This window comes from Musa acuminata, chromosome BXJ1-11 (assembly GCF_036884655.1).
Source record: "Musa acuminata AAA Group cultivar baxijiao chromosome BXJ1-11, Cavendish_Baxijiao_AAA, whole genome shotgun sequence".
Lineage (NCBI taxonomy): Eukaryota > Viridiplantae > Streptophyta > Magnoliopsida > Zingiberales > Musaceae > Musa > Musa acuminata.
The window spans coordinates 9,371,561-9,390,709 of record NC_088337.1 but is presented as its reverse complement, the minus strand read 5'-3'; the positions used below and the strand labels follow the sequence as shown (position 1 = coordinate 9,390,709).

The following is a 19,149-nucleotide window of genomic DNA, read 5'->3' as shown; positions in this document are numbered from 1 at the left end:
ATTTCGATCTGATCCAAATATAATTGATCTCAATCCAACGGCGAAAGGAGGATCACGCGACCTGCACATGAGACGTCGGGATTAATTAGTGAATTATTACACAAGTGATAGATCTTATATTCGAGTTCAAGTTTTATATGGATCAACGACAGATATTTTGGTTGACCGACCATAATTTTAATTATTTTGTTGCAAAGTAAAGATGTCGGTAAGACCTATTCAGATATTAATATCACGATCAAAGAAAAGTGGATCGTATCAAAACGTCTATAGTACTCCCACTGTGATGCTTAATTTTGTATACTTTTAATGTGGTCGGATTTCAAAACACGTTGTCGAACCCAATTCGTCTTCTACTTTGCTATGTGATCGTATTCAAATAGACATTGTGAAAGTTGATCCCTGTCCCAAGAACACAACAAGTTTGACTAAATTGGCAGGAGATGGTAGCACAGCTCCTGAAAAGTAGAGGAAAACTTTTAGTCCCCATCTCTCCCAGTTGGCCCCCAATATGTTGATCTCAGCAATTGATTCCCATTGCCGTCGTCTTCCTGCTTTACGCTCTTCTTTACAGCTCCCTAATCCATGGTGTCTTGACCGAGATTAGACCCGTTGACCGCCGGGAAGCATCCGGCTGCTTCACCAAGAACAAGCTCCGACGATGGAGACGCTGAAGCTTAGTGCTGCATCCGCCTTACTCGATTCCCCGGTTGTTAGCTGTTGCATGAGTGTTGGGACAAGGAAAGGAGCAGTCGATCCTTTCCCGACACTGGGGATCTCTCAGATCTTCCATCCCCATCACAGATTTGCAGTAGAGTCGAAACTTAATCCTATGATACGGTCACAATCTCTGCTTTCTTCCTTCGACTGGCTTCAGCTTCTTCTCTCGCAATTATAGCTGTCAAGAATGCGAAATGTATCCTTAATTATCATGCTGTCCCATCTTAATCAAGAAAGAAGAGTGCTCTTTACCTCAGGAGAAGAAAAATCCAATGGATACAGAATATTTAAGGTGATCTGTCCGAGTCAGAACAAAGCGACAGAATCTACAAGATTTTGCCTCCAAAGTCTCCAAGTATCTATCAAAAGCCTATCCTAATGTCCTGTGATTTCTCTCTCTCTCTCTCTCTCTCTCTCTCTGTGAACTGATCGAGTAACATTTGCTGCGTTATGTCATGCCAAACAGCTCGATCGATTTCGAGTAGGGGATTAAACATGGAGTAGTCTCTTGTTTCTTCTCCTGTGTTTCTTACGCCGTAGATTCAGCTTTTGAGCGTCGAGTAATTAATCACCATCTGAATGCAGAATGTGATCGGAAAGAACGACATAAACCGTATGCTTCGAATGATATGTTGTTCTTAATCATCTGCGCGTGAATCATCCTCGTTAAAATCGAGGGTGTCAGCCGATGAGGTAATCGTTACGAGGGGAACGTACGATGGATTACAGGAAGGGATCCCACAAGGATCCATGGGGTTCCCACTCCTCCACCTCGCTCGCCTCGCTGCTCCAGACGGGCGGGCTGAGCAGCAGCGCCTCCGCCAGCTCCAACCACATCTTGGGCGAGTCGAGGCCGAGCTCGTCGTTGCCCAGCCGCTCCAAGGCCGGCGCTATCCCGGCCCTGGCGGTGGCGACGGTCCTGCACCGGAGCCTCGCGGCCGCGTCGAGCGCCGCCGACCGGATGTCCTGGGGGTCGGAGCTCCGGGGCCGCGGCAGCTGGTCTACCGACTCCGGGAAGTTGAGCTGCGCGTCCCGGCCCCGGAGCCGCAGCTCCGCCACGTCGTGCGCCACCGCCGCCATCTCCGCCGACTCGAAGCTCCCCAGCCAGATCCTGGTCTTCTTCCCGGGCTCCCGGATCTCGGACACCCACTTGCCCCACTTCCTCTTCCTCACCCCTCGATAATGCACTCCCCCATCCGCTCTCGTCTCCTCCAAATGCTCCATCGGCACACTGCTAACGTACTTGGACGACGAGGAGGGAACCGATGCACAACATGAGATCATGAGCGTGTCCGAGGAAAGCATATATAGGGAACGGGAGAAGCGAAGCGAGCTTCCAAGTAACTACGTAAGATGGATACAGGTTCAGTGGATTTACACGACGACATCCGAATCCACCGATCGCTGTCCTCAGACCAGCGTACATTCATAATTCTCACTCGACACAAAATCTTGGATTTGTTGCATGCAGTGCGTCACCGAGAGGGCAGCATCGCCGTGAGACAGCTGGATCGAACTGGCTTCCACCGATAGGGCATAACGTGTTTGTCGAATTGCCCGGGGAGTTCTCTCCGGTGGGTCAATTCATCGAACATCTCTCGTCTACGCTTCTGTTTGATCGATCGATCGATCGATCGATCGATCTCAAACGAGGCAACGATTTACGTGGGAGTAACGATTGGTGTTTGCACGACAAGGACATGAGTCGATGGATTCGATGCATCGACACGATGCTTCTGTGGCGAGATGCTGCGAGAGGCCACCACGTGGACGGGACATCGATGCCAACACGATCCAATAATGCAGAGAGTTTGTATTGAAGTCTCTGATGGAGATATGACACATGATCCTATAATTTAGATTCGGAGAGTGACAATTTGTGAGAATATAAAATAGTGTTTATATTTCTTCATCTTCTTCTTCGAATCCTATCATCTTTTTTAAGTGCATTTTTATTTTAGTTTTTATCGATTATATAAATAGATTATCCTAAATTTGTCAGCCTTACTCTCCCAAACATATATTCCATCAACACCACATTGTTAACCTTAAATGATGCTGGTAGTGAAAATAAGTAATAAATTAGGAAATGTAGTATGGAATTACATGCTTAAGAAAATTAACGGATTGTTTATCATCGATTAATATGTTAATATATCGGAATTGTTAATGAAAACAGTTTATTCGTGATATTTTTTTTCTCACTTATTTATATAATATTTTATTTGAAACCATAAAAACACTATAGCACCATCAATCCTCTTTCCTCCCTCCTGTGCAACCAAAGCAATGCTTTTTCTATTCTTTTAATGTTGGAAACAGCTGCATATGTGACATCTCATATGGTTTTGTTGACAGAGATCGAAGTGAACACACATAAATTCCAAGAAAACCTACTCTTCTTAACCAACAAATTTGATCCTGCAGGAGCTTGGAGGCGACATGGAAACAGCACCAAGCTTCCTCTGATCCCAGTGCTTTGGCCATGGTGATGCAGAAACAGCCAGTGAAGACAGGAAGGGATGGAGTCTCGGGGAGCCACCGATCATTGGCTACCCCATGCACTGATCTGGAGTTTGTGCAAGGGGGATGTACCAGTCTTTAAGACCTGTCCTTTCAAGTACATCTGCTGGCTGAAGGCTACTGGTTTTGTCCTGTAAAGTTCTGCTTGATGCTGAAACCATTCTCACATTCTGTTTGGTTCTCAGGAAAGAATAGTTATCATAGGCAGCAATTTTGGATAAGAGACCCACAAATTAATTTCACTCGCCAGCATCCTTCTTCTTATTGTTGCCTTGGAAAAGGGAATTGCGGCATCAAACAATGGCAGCTTATCAACAAATAAATGTCTTCTACAGTATTTATAGTTCTTGGCTGTTAATTTATAGTTGTTCCACAAATTAATGCGAATCATGGATTTCGTTGTTCTTATTGTCGGGTTTCTCACTCTTGCTGTGTCTTTTGGACACTCTTTATTGCTTCCTAACAAAGGTAGTTACTTACAAGGCATTAATAGCAGCCAACAAACGTTTGATGAAATAAATGCACAGGACATCTGCAAAACAACAAATGCCAACAGCAGTCTACGATGAAAGTTTAATGACTCGATGCTCATTGCAGAGAGAAAAGTGTTCCAAGATATAATTGCTAAGTGATAAAAATTCGAATAGAGTTTACAGAGAATGTTGTGCATGCTGTCATCTAACAGACTACATCTTACAGATAGACTGCTTTATCAAATTGTTTGCTGAAATATAATTAACCAATTACAACATTAAAGAGCTCACATTAGTCTTGTAGAGTCGTAAGCTCCAAGTAAAGAAAGAAGGGAAAAGAGGGGGACATCAAGAGCACAGCACAGCTGCGGTAAGATGGATGCGTCTGCTCTCGACAAATCTCTGTCGGAACAAGTCAAACTTCCCACCCTTGATAGCTTCTCTCATAGCACGAAAAAAACCCAAATAATGGTGTGTGTTATGTCTGCATGTAGTAATAAGGACACAAGTTAGACAAGAGTCTGCAAACCATCCATCATAATAGTAGACGAGTTACGGTGCTTTTCATAATTGGGAAGAGCAACTTACATTTCTAGTAGGATATGAGCCAACATTTCATGAACATTAAGTAGGTGGTTTATGTAAGCTCGAGTGTGATTTTGGCATGTGAAGCAACTACAGTTGGCAATAATAGGCGAAATATCCTTCCTGAAGAGAAAGTGGTGTATACAAAACATCAGAGAACAGGTATATAAACAATTCTGTTAAAAATTTGCTGATGACGGCAGTTGCTGTGAAGTTAAGAATGTTAGACTGGTCATTCACTTGGGTTGGGCACATATAGCCTTCGTGATAATTACAAGGTGAATATCCATCCATCATTCACTAGCAAGTTTGAGAGGTATCTAGTAGTATGACTACAAAAAGCAGAAGAGATTGTAGAGGAAATCTTACAAGACCTATACTGGAGTGTTAGTAAAAAAATGGCAGCAGTCAAATCTGAAAAACTATGAAACGATTTCCAACTCAGTCAAGAGCTTCTAATGTGCTATAAAGTTCACGAGCAAGACACTTTAAACTCTATGATGTGTCAAGGTATTTAGCTGCATCAAGAAATACAAGAGAGCAGAACTATGAGACCATGCATGTTTGTTTTTCGGATGAAACCATGTGTGTTAATTTACAACTGTATGATGTATTAAGAGAACAGAGATCACACACCTGTAGATTGTTGCCCGCAAATTTATTTTTGCGCGATCACCAACAGTATCATCGAGCTGAAAATCTAGATTGTTATGATCAAGAATCTTGAATGGGAAGATTAGTGCAAAACCTCCAAGTGTAAGATGGTAAATGTACCTGCATTCGTGTTGGCATCGGTTTAAAAATAATTATCATAAGTTTTAAAAAATTGTTGGAAAATAAATATCTAGAGTTTCAATACGTACGTGGAGTCAAAAAGGTCAATTCCTGAAGCCACACCCTGCAAGACTTCCTCTATAAGAGGGATTACACAATATCACCAAAATTATTATGCAACAGGGATTGAACGCATATCACAACATGGCAAAGCGTTATCGTTAGAAAGTTGCCAAAAACAAGATTACTGGTCATGATCAGCAATATAGTGTAACTTATTCGATTGATCAGAAAAACAAAAACCAGGTTATGCTAAACAACAGCTGAAAAATTCTTTTAAAAGTAGCCAGGACTCAGAAAAAAGCTTAGGAAGAGGTATTTTTTATGTTTCCTAAGCTATATAGTATCAATGACTGAGACAAGGCAAGTGATAGAAATTTTGAGCTTATGAAAGCTAATCATGTGTAAAAGGAAAAAAGAACAGAGCACAAATTCATTTGGGCAATAAGCAGCCAAGAAATGAAAATAAATTTTTTTGTCAAGATGGTTCTCCATAAAGAACACTTTGCTTATCTAGACAAATTGTATAAAAAGAACTGAACAGTGATATGAGGATAAATAGACCAGGATGATGATAGTCATATTAGTAAAGATTTGGGATAATAAAGTCAATTAACAGCACAACAGGAAAATATAGGCACTGGGAATGAAGATGTTAATGGTACATGATAATGATTATGGTAATAGGAAAAAGGGCCATAACCAGATTACACAGGTTCGATAAAGGGGCCATGACAGAAGTATGCAAGATACAGCAAATCAAATGTGCAAGTTTTAGAAAGGATTCAAAAAGAATGCCATTGCTTTTTTACATCTATGAATTTGATTTCAATGATATGTACCATTTCTACCATGCGAGTCACTGCAAATTACTGGTACAAAAAAGAAAAAAGAAATGGCACCCAGCATTCAGCTCTGCTTTAACAAATTAACAAAATACTGATTTAGCCATTAATATCATCTGTGTTTTCAGTCAAAGTAGAAAGAACACGAGTGCACAAGTATGTCTTGATGATGTAAAATAGCTAGGTGTATAACATCAATACCTGGGAGAGAAAGTCCAGATATAAATCGCACCTTTTCCTCCGGGAGATTATCCTGAAAGATAAGCCAAAAAGTATCATAATCCTGCAAGAAGCACTAATAGATGCCACTGAAGAATTCAGTTTCTGCATTGACATTTTAGTTTCCATACCTTGACACACAAACTGATAAAGCAAAAAAATATTTGAAAGACTCCAATTTCTGCACTAATAGAAGCACTAATAATTTGAAAGCTAAAATGTCTCATTGATAAATAAACGAAGCACAAATTGTCCCAGTAAAACAAGGTGATCATTCATGAAGCATTATTTGGATATTTGACCTCAAGATCATAACTTGATTTTCTAACCCTATTGAAAATTAAGGGACAAGACAGGTCAGTCACATACTGTTCTTGGGTGTCCAAAAGAACGATGCATTTGCATATGGACTCAGCTAATTGTTCTTCATTTAAAACAATGAATCCAGGAAAAAGAGTGTGCATGATTACAAGGTATACTGCCATTTACAGCATAAGCATATGCATGCAATCATTCATGAAATGGCCCTGAAACTATACAATGATAAACAACATACCTAAAGGTAAACAATGACAAACAACACAGACGTAGATCCAAGAATACCTCACAAGGTAACAAAAAAACCACTGTGGTTGAAATAGCACTTGAAACAGATAAAAAAAAAGATTGAATCAATCTTGCAAAATATAAAAGTACAACTTCCCAACAAAATCAGTTTTCACTTCACATTCCATGACTGGATAGAATTAAGCTAAAATTTATGAGGCTATCAAGTAATTGCATCATGAAAATTGAACTAGTCTGCATCTCTAATATCCTAATTGGCATATGACTCACCATTGAAATTATGTCTAGCTCAATAATAACCATAAAGAAGCTCTATGGATCAAGTAGGTTCATTCTTAATCTTGTATATTATATTAAATCAACCATCTGAGATATATACATGGCATATACTTGTGGTTGTTCGTAATGCAATTGTTCATTACATTTACAAACACATGTAAAAATAGTACATAATGCAAAAGGAGTATGCAGACCAGCATGTATATTTAGGCCTACAAACCACCACTTCTGCAATCTTTTCTATTAATAGGCCATTAATGTCCAGTAATCTGCTTATCACTTACTGTAACAGCATTGAGCAAAGCTGAGCGTTCTTCCACATTCTCTCCGAGCCCAAAACCTCCAATCCAAAAACCTAGATCAAGCATCACATAGGCACTTTATTTTGTATCAGAACATAGATTACAGTGGTGGGATAAAAGTTCTGCTAATCACAATAAAAAAAATAGAAGCATCAAACAAATAAAATGCATGGCATATGATGAATATATAACATGATATAACTCAAGTGACTTCTTGCTCCATTTGTTGCAGCAGCTTACAACAAAACAAACAGCTAATGCATCTTAAAAGTTAACAGTTATTTAGAGATTGCAGAAAACAGAAACCATATATAACCAATGGGACAGATCATGTCACCAGATAACCATACTAAATCCCAGGGTCAATAACTACAAATGTTCATACTTTCAAACACAGTCTAAGAACATTCTACAAAACCTATCATCGTCTACAGTTTATGCTGGCAACTGCATGTAGATCATACTTTTGTGTTCATTAGCCAACAACCAATGAACTTCAACCTTGAAGGTGTCCTTTTCACATCTGGGAATCATGATAAAAACATTGGGTGCAATTAATTATATATTAAGCAATTAACTTATAACAGATAGTAGCAGTTAACTAATTAACTGAGAATCATGACATATGATATTCAATAGCAACTAAACATCTCATAAAAACCCAAAGTTGCATTGTTCTCAGCCTGATGAATGTACACATTAAGAAAATCAAAGAACAATAAGAGACAACAATAGCACATGCATTGCCTGGAACAGCAATGGCATCTATATGCATATTAAAAGTTAAGAATATTTCATCAAACCTGATACATTCCGAGTTGCCACTTCGATTGCACAGTGTTTCCGTTCTTCAATATTGGACCCACCAACAACAACTCCTAACATAGTTTTCCCACCTGCCTGTATCAGATATCACAGTATAATCACCAAACCCCAAATCTTAATTTAGAAAAAAAGAACATAGCATGTTTAATGATGACCAAATGCCAAATTCTTAATTTAGAAAATAGAGCCTAGTAAGTTAATGTGAACCTCTAATAATTTGCATGTGAGAAGCAAATTTATTATCAGTAAGCTAAAGCATTTTATGTTCTACAGTCACATGCTAGAATGCATAGCTATGGACTATGGTGTGAATAATTCAGCATATAATGAAGTCATCCTATTTTGACCTAAGTTTCAAAAGTTTGTCACAAAAACAACTTCTATGTAAGGATGGTGTATATATTTGACTCCCGCAGACATGCATCAGCAGAAGCCTAGTACATCGGGCCACCCTTTTTCAAGGAGAAGAGCATTGACAAGCTGCAAGCAGTAGACATCAATCCAGCTGCAAGAAAAAAAATCAACCCTAGTCCATATGCTTGTCGCCTAGTTTACTATTATGGTAGAAAACTCTACCAATGTTTAGAGCCACGATTAAAGATTACTAGTGCTGATGCCATTCTCAGTCACAAATGCAGCATGATGGAGTGTCAAGACATCTAGATGGTCCGTACAGAGGTCACCAACTTGAATATTGCCTATAAACTTGTGGCAGAACAAGAATAAAACGTAGCGAAGGATAAAAGTTTTTGGTGTCATAAAACTGCAACTGTTTCTGAGGCAGATTTTGCAACACATACATACGCAACAATGTGTCCATTAAATCGCAATACAACCAAGAAAGATAACTGAAGCAGAATACCAACATGTATTTCCAAAAAAACTACATTAATTTATAATACAAGAAGAAAATCTGAGACAGCATTCAAAAAATAAATCTGTAGAAATAAAGAAGGGAGTACAGGAAAAGAATTTGCCAAAAAACAAATATTGCACATGAAAGAAAAATTTTATGCAGCTCATACATGGTGGTAAATTTCAGAAATGCCAATCTGGACAGATATATACTGCTAATAAAAAAAGGATAAGCAAAAAATCAAAGGTAATTACTACAAAGCATACTCTGGTACACCTTTTATGCATCATACAAAAAGCAATCACAAAGCACACCACAGTTCAAATGTCGTATATGTTTAGCAAACTTCAATATATGCCAAGTTTCAAAGCATAACCCTTTACAGACCGGGTCCAAAGCAAGGCATTCGTCGAGCCAACGCAATGTTCGATCTACAGAAGTCTTATTTCTCTTTTCAGAAACCCAAGCAGGCACCTCATCTGCCATACTAGCCCACAAGTTTGGCTTCAATGAAGCAATCTTTTCCATATATGCTAAAGGCTTGATCTAAGAAGAAGAAAGTGAATGACAGTGTTAAGAGGAAAAAAAATACTGCACAACTTTCTGTCCTGTGATGCATGATAAGGAGGAGCTAATTTCATGCAAATATGGACTACCAGTCGACGACCACAAGGTGTTTCAAAAGAAGCCCCGAGCTTATTAGTGCCTTCACTCTCAGGTAGACTCTCTAATGAATCCCTTGGGGCAGCAACAAAAAAATGCTCATGCAGCCCCAGCATCTGATGCAGACCTCCAATGTTAGAAATAGTTTTGGATGAAGGGCAATCTAAACTGCAAAGAACCTCACATGTACAACATCGATAAGCACATTCTCTTGAAGCAAAACCAAGCAGATAAAAAAATATTGAGGATTTCCACAATGAGATTTAATCAACATGTAATTTACTAAAAAAGTATAGTGTCAAATAGAAAAAAAGACAATTTGCTGTAATTAACTACTGATATTTTACATGGATCATCTTGTAAAAATCTGATTCTACTGTGACAAAAAAAAACTTGTTTCCATAAGCATGATTCACTTTATTAGCCACAGCCTACTCTTCTTACACCTCAAACGACGAAGTAAAATCTCAGGACCCAGCAAACCCCAATAAAAAAACATCAAGACTCGTTTGTCCATGCAGGATACCTTAAAGAACAAGTAATAAAGAATAGCTTTTAGGAAAATGCAATGGGAAATGCAAGGGAAATCAGCCTCAACTAGCAAATAACATCTTCAAACCTTAGAAACCTCTCTCATAGACCTGCAAGCCAAGTGCTTATACTACACAAATGATCAAAATCACGCTTTTGAATATCAGATTGGCACGGGATGCATATCAAGGAATTTTCAACATCAATGCAAGATCATAATTTGATAACGAAATCGATATCAACTCCAAATAGGCATTTCGACGAACACCTTTAGTGGGATGATTCAGAAAAGAAAAAGTTATATAAAACTTACAAGTGCAGAGGGCTGACGTGAAGGAGAAGAGAATCGGGTGTGGGGAGGGCGGCGAGGTGATCGCGGGATACGAAAGTTGGGAGGCCTTTTCGCGTCGATATCAAAAGTGACGGGGTCTCGATGGGCGTGGTCGTGCTCCCTCCAATGTAGAGGGCGCCAGAGCGAGCCCTCCCTCCGCCGCCACCGCAAGCCCTCGTGACTGCGAATCGCATTCTCCCTACCTTATCTTCTGTTTCCTTTACTTGCTGAGGAACGTCTTCACCGCGAAGTGCCGGTGGCGGGGCCGCGTACTGGTTCTGAAGGGCATATATATATATATATATATATATATATATATATATATATATATATATATATATATATATATATATATATATATATATATATCATGTTTTTAAAAAAATCATATATTTCCTTATAATTAAATGATATTTTAACGTTGGAAGCGGCATTTGAGCCGGTTCAAGTTAATGGACTTGAGACACAGACCCAAATTTAACCCGGACCGGTCCATTTAAACAGGGGCGGTTCAATATAAAGATAGGCCCACGGTTTTGGCCCGTGAGCAACCCCTAATCGGATTCCGACTCCTCTCCCAGTCTCCAAGCCCTAACCCTAACCGTCGCATCAACGCTTGCGGGAGGTTTCTCGCGAACCCTTCGGTAAAACTTCTGCGGGGTCGCTACGATTTTTCATCTTTTCTCCGGTTTTTTCTTGTGCTTTTTCGCTTTCCTCTGTGTTTTCTGCTGCTCTAGATGTCGTTTCTCGGATTGCTGTGGGCAAGTGTTTATAGACTATTGATGTAGAAGAGTCATCTGTGTGTACTGGATTTCTTGTTTTAGGGCTTATCCTATTGATTCTTGATTAGCTTCATGTGTGTTTCTCCAAATCGAGACACCTCAGTTGGTAATTAACTCTAAAAAATCAGGTTGGCACCTTTTCTCTCCTTGAGGTTTCATATGCTCAATTCTTCATCTTTGAGAGATATTTACTGTTGATAATTTTGTTTTTTTGGTGATCTGATGCTGTATTGTAGTACAATTTCCACGGTTTTAGTGAGCTTTTACTTGGCTGCTACACATTAATCTGTGGTGGGACTTGTTATAGTTTTCCAAACAGTGTTGGTGCAATGATGCAACAAAAAAGTGGCCTAAGTAGTATGTAATATTCAATTGTGTAGATATCGTGAGTCCGTGTCAATATACTACTGTTTACAGAAGCAACAGAACTACAACTAAGTCTTGCTTAAATTTAGGGCTCATATGAACTTGTGATAAGAAATATATTTCGCTTGATTAATGGTGGCTACTAACTTGGTACAGACCCTGACAACCAAGGTACACCATGATATGCAAATATAGAACCAACATTTATGCACTAGAGATTTATATTTATGTACTTGAAGAGTTTTTGCCTGCATCATTTTATTTCTTATATTAGCATATCAATAGAACCAAAGTTTACATAAGTGATGATTTAGGGAGCATGGCACACAAGTTGATTTGTTTTCTTATTATTCTCTTTGATTATTACTTAGTTGTAAACAGTTTCTAATTATTCATCTTTTTATTCGTTGTATTATTTTTACAAACCTGTTGTTCTTATTATTCACTCTATTTTGTGGGAATTGCTCATTAAGGGATTAAATGCATATGCTTAATCAGTCTTTCCTTTTTTTATTTTTTAATCTGGACATCTTTTTTATTCTGTTTTTTAATTCTGTCTCTGAATTTTTTTTTGCACAAAAATTTCAATTTGAATTAGTGGGATCCATATGGACATGACCACACTTGCCGGTGCAAATATTTTTTTATGGTGCATTTGCACTAGCAAGGAATTTGTTTCTGATACGTGTTAACAAGCTTATCATGCAATTTTGTTGCCCTTGTATGAACATCTGTACCAGCATAAATTTACTTTGATACTTCATTGAATAAATTGACCCACTAATTTATTTTAAAACTTTATTCATCGCCTGCTTGAAAAACTTGTTAATCTTCCTCTCTAATCTGTAGAGTGCAGTGATCAGCCATCGGGTCAATGCAAGTACCAAAGAAGGGAAGATATGGAGTAAGGAGAATGACCCATCAAAGGTCCTAGAAATTCCTTATTCAAAACCTAGGAACCACACAATATAGTAATGGCAGTCTGGTAATGCCATGGAGCCTTTTTATCACACTCCACCAGATAAATGATGGGGCCAGAACAATCTCTTGTGCCCATCATCATGAAATCCGTTTGTTTCTTTGATATATCCATCTCAGTTGGTATTGGATTGACTCATTCTTGCTGTGCGAGTCCAAATTCCAATAAGATATGTGGTCCAAGTTTGGACCCCAAGTGGGGTGTGACATAAATCATGTTCCATGAAGAATAATTAAGTGACCTAGCAATGATAAATCTGATCTGTGATGAAAGATAAGTAGGGAGTGGTGAGTTGGGTCATTCCATGTCCAGTTCTAGGCTTGTGTATTGAACACTGGTGTCAAAAGTATAGTGACAAATAGAGAAGAGAAAGGCTCCTCATAATCTCATGATGTGTTATGGACCAATGATTTTTGTCAAAACCCACTAACCCAAGTTGGGAATGCTTCAGAAATATCAAAGTTGGAGAGGTATGTGGGATTTCTTAATTAGGACCGCAGATGATAAGAATCCAGACAACGTGATGGTGAACCCTACTAGAACTGCTTGGTTGGATTACATCAGGTCTCCATTGTTTTGTTGTAACTGGGCCACCTACTGGTAAGTTAACCAAGGACAAGTGAAGCTTAAGGAAAACAGGAAATTAGCATGTGTCGCCGGAAATACATCAAGATAACCCCCTAAAATAAGCTCAAAAACAACTTTTGGAGTTCCCAAGTTATCAGAAATTGTGACGAAATTTGGCTTGACATCAGAACCACTTTTACGTGTACTTGTAAATATACATTCATTTATAAAAACAACAATTTTGTATAATTAGCTCTGTATGGCTTCTCAATAGATACAAATACAACAGTATCATTTAGAAGTAGCAAACAAATGCAAGCATGCTCGATGGCAATTCTTCACAAATTTGGATTAGCATTTTATTCATGCATTTAATGTTATTGACTGTTTGAATCTTAAGTGCTCCTTTGGACAAACTACTATCCAGACCAAAAAAAAAAACAGTCTTCTCTCTCTTTCTTTAAGTCGCTTTATAGGTGAAGTGGTCCGCGAGAGAGAGAGAGAGAGAGTACAGAATTATTGACACTCTTGTGGCGTGTTGTCTGTGGCTATATATAATCCCTACTTCCCAACCAATAACGAAGAGGTAACCAACATTATGCCTTTGTTAGGAACAAAGGTAATGACTGGTATTCAAATCTGAGCACATGGAGTCATTGGTCGACTGTATGTACTCCTGCAATTACCTCCTAATTGTGTTAGGAGGCATCAGAAAGCCATAACTCGTGATTGAAATTGGTTGGTGAGCTTCTCATCAGTCCCACACCCAAACAAATGGTATCTCACAGATGTGATCTTATAAAAAAATAATAATAAACATCAAGACTATTTATCTGTGAATTCTGTAAGCGTTGAAGCTGAAAATTCTTACGATGAATTTTGAGAAAGTAAAACAAATTAATTCGTTTCAGGTGCAATTATTTGAATAATCTATTGGTTTATTTTTTTTCAAAATTCATTAGTTGTTTTTTTTTTCTTTCAATTTTGGACTTCGTTTCTTGGTTTGACACATGCAGATGCTCATGGGTTTGATTCAGTAAATTTCAAACAAATTTAAATATATATAAATATATATATATATATATATATATTTAAAATAATAAAACAAAATATATTTTAAATTTTAAACAGAGTTTTAAAATACCGGTACTGTTTGGGAAAGAAAAAGATCGTATAAGAATATTTGGATTCGGGATTGTTCGGAACTATCTCAAAAATCCACGTAATGGTCATATCTGCTTTGTCGTCAAAAATATCCCTTTCGGTTTGGGCTGTTCTTCCACTTCCATGTCGGGCGGCTTCATCTCCATTTAAAGCCCGCTCGATCTCCCTCCTCTCTGCCCTGAGCCGCCGAAGCTTCTGCAACTCCATCTCCACTGGCCACTGCAGACGAATTGCCGGTCTTGGAACTGGTGGTGTTCATCTGGTTCTTGAATTCACCCGGAAGTCGATCTTCTGTATTTTCATCTCGCTCGATGTTTCTCGGCAGAGAGGTGTAATATCTTCGTTAGGTATTTGTCCTTGTCAGATGTTCTCAAGAAAATCTAATCGTGTTTGGTGGTTTGGTCCGTGGATTCCGGACGCTGATTTCATGTGATATCTTGTGATCTTCCATTCCTCTAGTTCTGGTCTTCTTCAGCTTGGTTGCTCGACGAGGAGGAGGAGGAGGAGGAGGCGGAGCGGGATGAAGATACAGTGTGACGTGTGCGAGAGGGCGGCGGCAGCGGTGCTGTGCTGTGCCGATGAGGCCGCGCTGTGCTGGAGCTGCGATGAGAAGGTCCATGCCGCCAACAAGCTCGCCGGGAAGCACCAGCGAGTCCCTCTCCTCCCGACTAATCCCAACTCTTGTTCTTCGCAGATCCCCAACTGTGATATTTGTCAGGTTGCTGTCTCTCAGTCTCTCCTAAGACTCATTTTGATGCCCTTCGGTAAAGAATTCTAGTTCTAAATACACTAATTTAGTTTTCTTGTTGCACACGTTGCTCTTTAATTTCTTTCTAATTTCTTGAATAAAAACAAAAATAACTGGGAAAAAAAACAGCTCTTGGACTTGTTTGAGTTGGAGTTGATTGATTTAGTTGCCATTCACTTAGTACAGTGTTGCTTGCAGCTTTAGGATACGAAAAATTGCTTTGCACATCCTATCCGGATCTTATAATGCAAATTTTCTTACTTAATAACCAACCTTTTTCTTTTTTTCCCTTGATTTGAAACAGTTTGCTTTAGATATCAAATCTCATAAGAAAAAGAGAAAAGAGGATATTGCATGTTCTTCCTATTGTTAAGCAGCCTGCCCTTGCTGGATAGTTGCTCAGCTGAGATTGAAATGCTTTTGAGCTCAGCCTTGTTTATATGTTTGTGTCTACTCTGACGTTGAAAATTGGTCAAGAGCTAAGTTGGCTACTCTATCAATCCCTTTCTAGTCTTTGGAGGGGGTGTTTCATTTTAATCAACATGCAGAATCCTACTTTTTGAAAAGGTTGGAGTTCATGCCTACACCTCCCTGTTCTTTTCTAGGAAAAATAAGAGAAACTTTTCTTGTCATGTAAATTAGAACAAGGATTATAATGAAGTCTTGGAGTTTCTTGCATGAAAATGTTTGGAGTGCATGCAAATTCTACTATTTACACATGATGCTGTTATATATCTTCATTAGAATGCGTCTGTAACAAGTAGTCAAATTTCTTTTTCTTCAGCAGACCTATCTAACTTGTTAGGTTGAGAGTCCATTCTCTGTAAGTGAAACTGGAATCTACATCCGGTACACGATGGAAAAAGGTTGATGGGCTCTTATCTAGTGACAACAGAAAGAAATAAATTAGCGGAGATTGATTTAGTTTGCAGACACAAAGCAGTTGCTTCATAAATGCGGCCCAAGAAAGTTGTCACATAACTCCTCTACCAACAAGCTTCCTCTTTCTCACTTAATTTTGTGGCTTCTGCATTTATGATGAGCGCTAAAAAGATACTTACAATCTTTTCATAATTCATTTCATTGTCAAAGGGACCAAATGCTTTGTCTCATTGTTGTCTACTTCCCATTTGGTTCAGGTGTTAGGAAAATACACATTGCAAACTATAACTAATTATGTTTTATTGGATGGCCTGGTGGATGATAACTGACGTTTTTAATGATAGCATATACTCAACCTTGTATCTTCAGGTATGGTACAAGCTATTGACATCTTCGGTTATTTGGTCCCAACAGGTGCAGTTAAATATTGTGGTAATTGCTATACACATCCTCTGAATGTGTTAAGTGGTCGGACATGTAACCACTAAGATGCAGTGAGTAATATATATGTACTCTTATGTGTATGTGTGTGTGTGTGTGTGTGTGTGTGTTCAAATGCTAGAAGTTTATAAAACTTGACAAAAAAAAAAAAAAGAGTTTGTACGTTTTGAAGTCTTATATCCGTTTTCTTAAGAAGAGAGTGATTAGTTTTGTTTTATACACCTTGAAGATAAAAAAAGAAAAAAAAAGAATAATGTTTAGGAAAGCTTTGATCCAAATGTATAGTGTTGGTTGCTAACTTGTAAAGGATGCCACACAAAGCTAGATAATTTTCTACAATTGTTGGAGAGGAAGAAGATATAGAATTCGTATGGTACAACTCTCAATATGAAGTAGATGCACTGTGAACTGATGGTTACTGTAAGCTTCGTTTATTATTTTTTGGGACCAAGATATATTAAGTTCTTATAGCTACACTTTTGTATGAAGAGTATACCTGCTGAGCCTTCCATTTGTCTGCTTTTGTTCCTTTTATATCGTGCATGATGAGTGCTCTTTTTAAACTCCAATGTGTAATCAGTCATTAGATTGATCACTTGGTGGCTTACTGAGTTTTGTTCATAAAAAAACATGCTATGACTTCGACTTATCTGCTGTTGTTCCTTTCTCTTCGAGCATGATAAGTGCTTTTTCCAAACGATGATTTGAAATCAGTCATTAGATGGATTGCTTGGTGGGTTGCTGACTTTTGCTTGTGAAAAACATGTTATGCCTTTCATTTGTCTGCTTCTGTTCCTTTCTCTTTGAGCATGATAAGTTCTCTTTGCAAACTATAATTTGTAATCAGTCGTTGAATGTTTTTGGTCATAAAAAACATGCTATGACAAGCTATTTTTCTGGAAAAAGAAGGCAGGGACTTCTAGCATGTAATCTGGTGCTCTGAAGTCTGAACTAAGTGAACTGATGAAGTTGTGCTTTCGACAGGTGCATTCGTTAATGCAAATGTACTCTGGTGGTTGATAGCCCTCAAAAGTTCGATCTCTTATATGATAAAAATCCTACTTTTATTGCTTCGACCTACCATTCAAGGCAGAACCTTTCTTGCTTCTTTGTTGCCACCAAGCAGGAGTTAATTCTCTTTGGTGCTTCAAATTGTTCCATTCTTTTTATTTGTAGACAATCTCACAATCTTTTTTTAATCTAATTAGTGTGGAATATTGGTTCCCACCACATTTGCCTGTTCTCCCCTAGCAGGTTAAAACACACGGCAAGAAAATTTTGGCCTTGGTAGTGACAATTTGGTGCAGATATAGATTGTCTTAATGTTTCTTCTCTTAGCATAACTTTAATATTAATCTCTTCTGGACAACTTCTACCGATGCATGAACTAGCCTTCAAATCTTTCATACTGTGGATTACAGGAGAAAGCTGGGTATTTCTTCTGCTTGGAGGATCGGGCTCTACTGTGTCGGCAGTGCGATGTGGTCATCCACACGGCCAGTCCATGCGTATCCTCCCACCAGCGTTTTCTGATCACCGGCCTACAAGTTGCTCTTCAGCACCATCTTACCAACGGCAGCAACAAGAACAGCAGCAGCAGTAATGGTGACAGCAACAGTACCAGGAGCGACGTCCCCCTTAGATCTCTGGTTACAGCTGATTCAATTGTCAATCAGAAGCTTCAAGCAGCCACATCAGGTTATGTTACGGAGGAGGGTTTGAGGCCACCATGGCCTTGGAATGAGATTCTTGGTGGTTTTCAATTCGATCCGTGCCACGGACTGTCGGAGCCAGTTTCTCCGGATCAAACAGGGTGAAGGTAAATTGCATTTCTCAATGCCATTAAGTCAGAAAATCAAATTATTCTACTACTTTGATTTGCATTCTCTGGAGGAGTTTGTGTCTGCACTATTCCTCTTTTGTGTGGGAAAGATCAGTACATGAGTGCAATAATAGTCCAACTCCCTCCTAATCTGGAGGGACTCCTTCAATTTATCTCTATTTATAACGTCTGTTTTCGTTTATATAATGACAGAACCTCCATAAGTTCTGATCATCGATCGTTTTCTAAATCTATCAATTATAGTAATCCGGTAGAAAATAAAAAAAAGAGAGTAAAAGAGTCTAATCTTCATGTGCCGATAGATATACGGAGGCTTTGTGATCTTCGAGGTATCAAAGCCAATAATATCATCTAAATGGAGGAAGTCAGGTGCTCGTCTTCAATCGGTTGTGTGAATGGAGATTAGAGACAATGTGAGGTCATCAACCCATTCATCTATTTCCTGTAGGACGTGCTTCAGTCTCCCTTAGGATTGACTGGACACGTCTTGGATCGTCGGTTTCCTTCGTCAACGCTTAGGTGACATGAGGTCGGTCGATTACAGATTTGACATTGAAAAGTTGATACTAAAAAAGTCCTTCGTTTTTTAGCTCTTTTTAATTTTGATTATCCTATGACATGTCGATGACAATGAAAAGCGATGATACTAGAAAGCTCCTGCATATGTAGAAAATTGCAGCCCCTACACCCACAACCAACCCTTATCATGAAGCCAAAGGTTGACGGAAGAGATTTCTGGCTCTTTTTAAGTTTGATTATCGTATAACATGTTGAAATCGATGATTCTAAAGTTCCAATCTGATAATGTTAATCTCGGTAGTTAG

The 19,149-nt window shown here is 38.7% G+C and overlaps 3 protein-coding genes across 7 annotated transcripts; 1 reads left to right on the top strand and 2 right to left on the bottom strand.

The window, feature by feature from the left end:
• Positions 1–1,336: 1,336 nt before the first annotated feature.
• On the bottom strand, positions 1,337–2,342 carry LOC103971208 (ethylene-responsive transcription factor ERF022-like). The gene has a single exon (XM_009385172.3). It carries the CDS (start codon positions 2,023–2,025, stop codon positions 1,444–1,446), a length of 582 nt encoding a protein of 193 aa, XP_009383447.3. The 5' UTR covers positions 2,026–2,342; the 3' UTR covers positions 1,337–1,443.
• A 1,492-nt stretch (positions 2,343–3,834) lies between these two features.
• On the bottom strand, positions 3,835–10,828 carry LOC103971207 (uncharacterized). 3 transcript variants are annotated; one of them, XM_009385171.3, is made up of 10 exons: positions 10,536–10,828; positions 9,685–9,859; positions 9,416–9,574; positions 8,151–8,247; positions 7,330–7,400; positions 6,182–6,233; positions 5,165–5,213; positions 4,938–5,075; positions 4,305–4,424; positions 3,835–4,200 (listed from the first exon to the last, which is right to left on the bottom strand). In XM_009385171.3, exons 1-10 carry the CDS (start codon positions 10,745–10,747, stop codon positions 4,065–4,067), a joined length of 1,209 nt encoding a protein of 402 aa, XP_009383446.2. In that variant the 5' UTR covers positions 10,748–10,828; the 3' UTR covers positions 3,835–4,064. The 3 variants fall into 3 exon arrangements, with proteins under 3 accessions (XP_009383446.2, XP_064945820.1, XP_018675786.2); XM_065089748.1 differs by having other exon boundaries at positions 9,685–9,807; positions 10,536–10,666; XM_018820241.2 differs by having other exon boundaries at positions 9,685–9,870; positions 10,536–10,665.
• Positions 10,829–11,094: 266 nt separating this feature from the next.
• Positions 11,095–18,477, top strand: LOC103971205 (B-box zinc finger protein 22). Of its 3 annotated transcripts, XM_065089747.1 has the most exons (4): positions 11,095–11,197; positions 12,551–14,758; positions 14,871–15,129; positions 17,904–18,477. In XM_065089747.1, exons 3-4 carry the CDS (start codon positions 14,932–14,934, stop codon positions 18,297–18,299), a joined length of 594 nt encoding a protein of 197 aa, XP_064945819.1. In that variant the 5' UTR covers positions 11,095–11,197; positions 12,551–14,758; positions 14,871–14,931; the 3' UTR covers positions 18,300–18,477. The 3 variants fall into 3 exon arrangements, with proteins under 3 accessions (XP_064945819.1, XP_009383445.2, XP_064945817.1); XM_009385170.3 differs by having other exon boundaries at positions 11,105–14,758; positions 14,887–15,129; XM_065089745.1 differs by having other exon boundaries at positions 11,105–14,758.
• The last annotated feature ends 672 nt before the right edge of the window (positions 18,478–19,149 follow it).

Bases quoted from the DNA above. Each gene is read 5' to 3' on its own strand.
- LOC103971208 (XM_009385172.3), bottom strand. From the start codon at position 2,025: ATGCTTTCCTCGGACACGCTCATGATCTCATGTTGTGCATCGGTTCCC.
- LOC103971207 (XM_009385171.3), bottom strand. From the start codon at position 10,747: ATGCGATTCGCAGTCACGAGGGCTTGCGGTGGCGGCGGAGGGAGGGCT. The intron at 6,234-7,329 runs GTAAGTGATAAG...CTTATCTTTCAG, and splicing joins CTTTGCTCAATGCTGTTACA to GATAATCTCCCGGAGGAAAA. The intron at 5,214-6,181 runs GTATTGATGTTA...TCCCTCTTATAG, and splicing joins ATCTGGACTTTCTCTCCCAG to AGGAAGTCTTGCAGGGTGTG.
- LOC103971205 (XM_065089747.1), top strand. From the start codon at position 14,932: ATGAAGATACAGTGTGACGTGTGCGAGAGGGCGGCGGCAGCGGTGCTG. The intron at 15,130-17,903 runs GTTGCTGTCTCT...TGTGGATTACAG, and splicing joins CCAACTGTGATATTTGTCAG to GAGAAAGCTGGGTATTTCTT.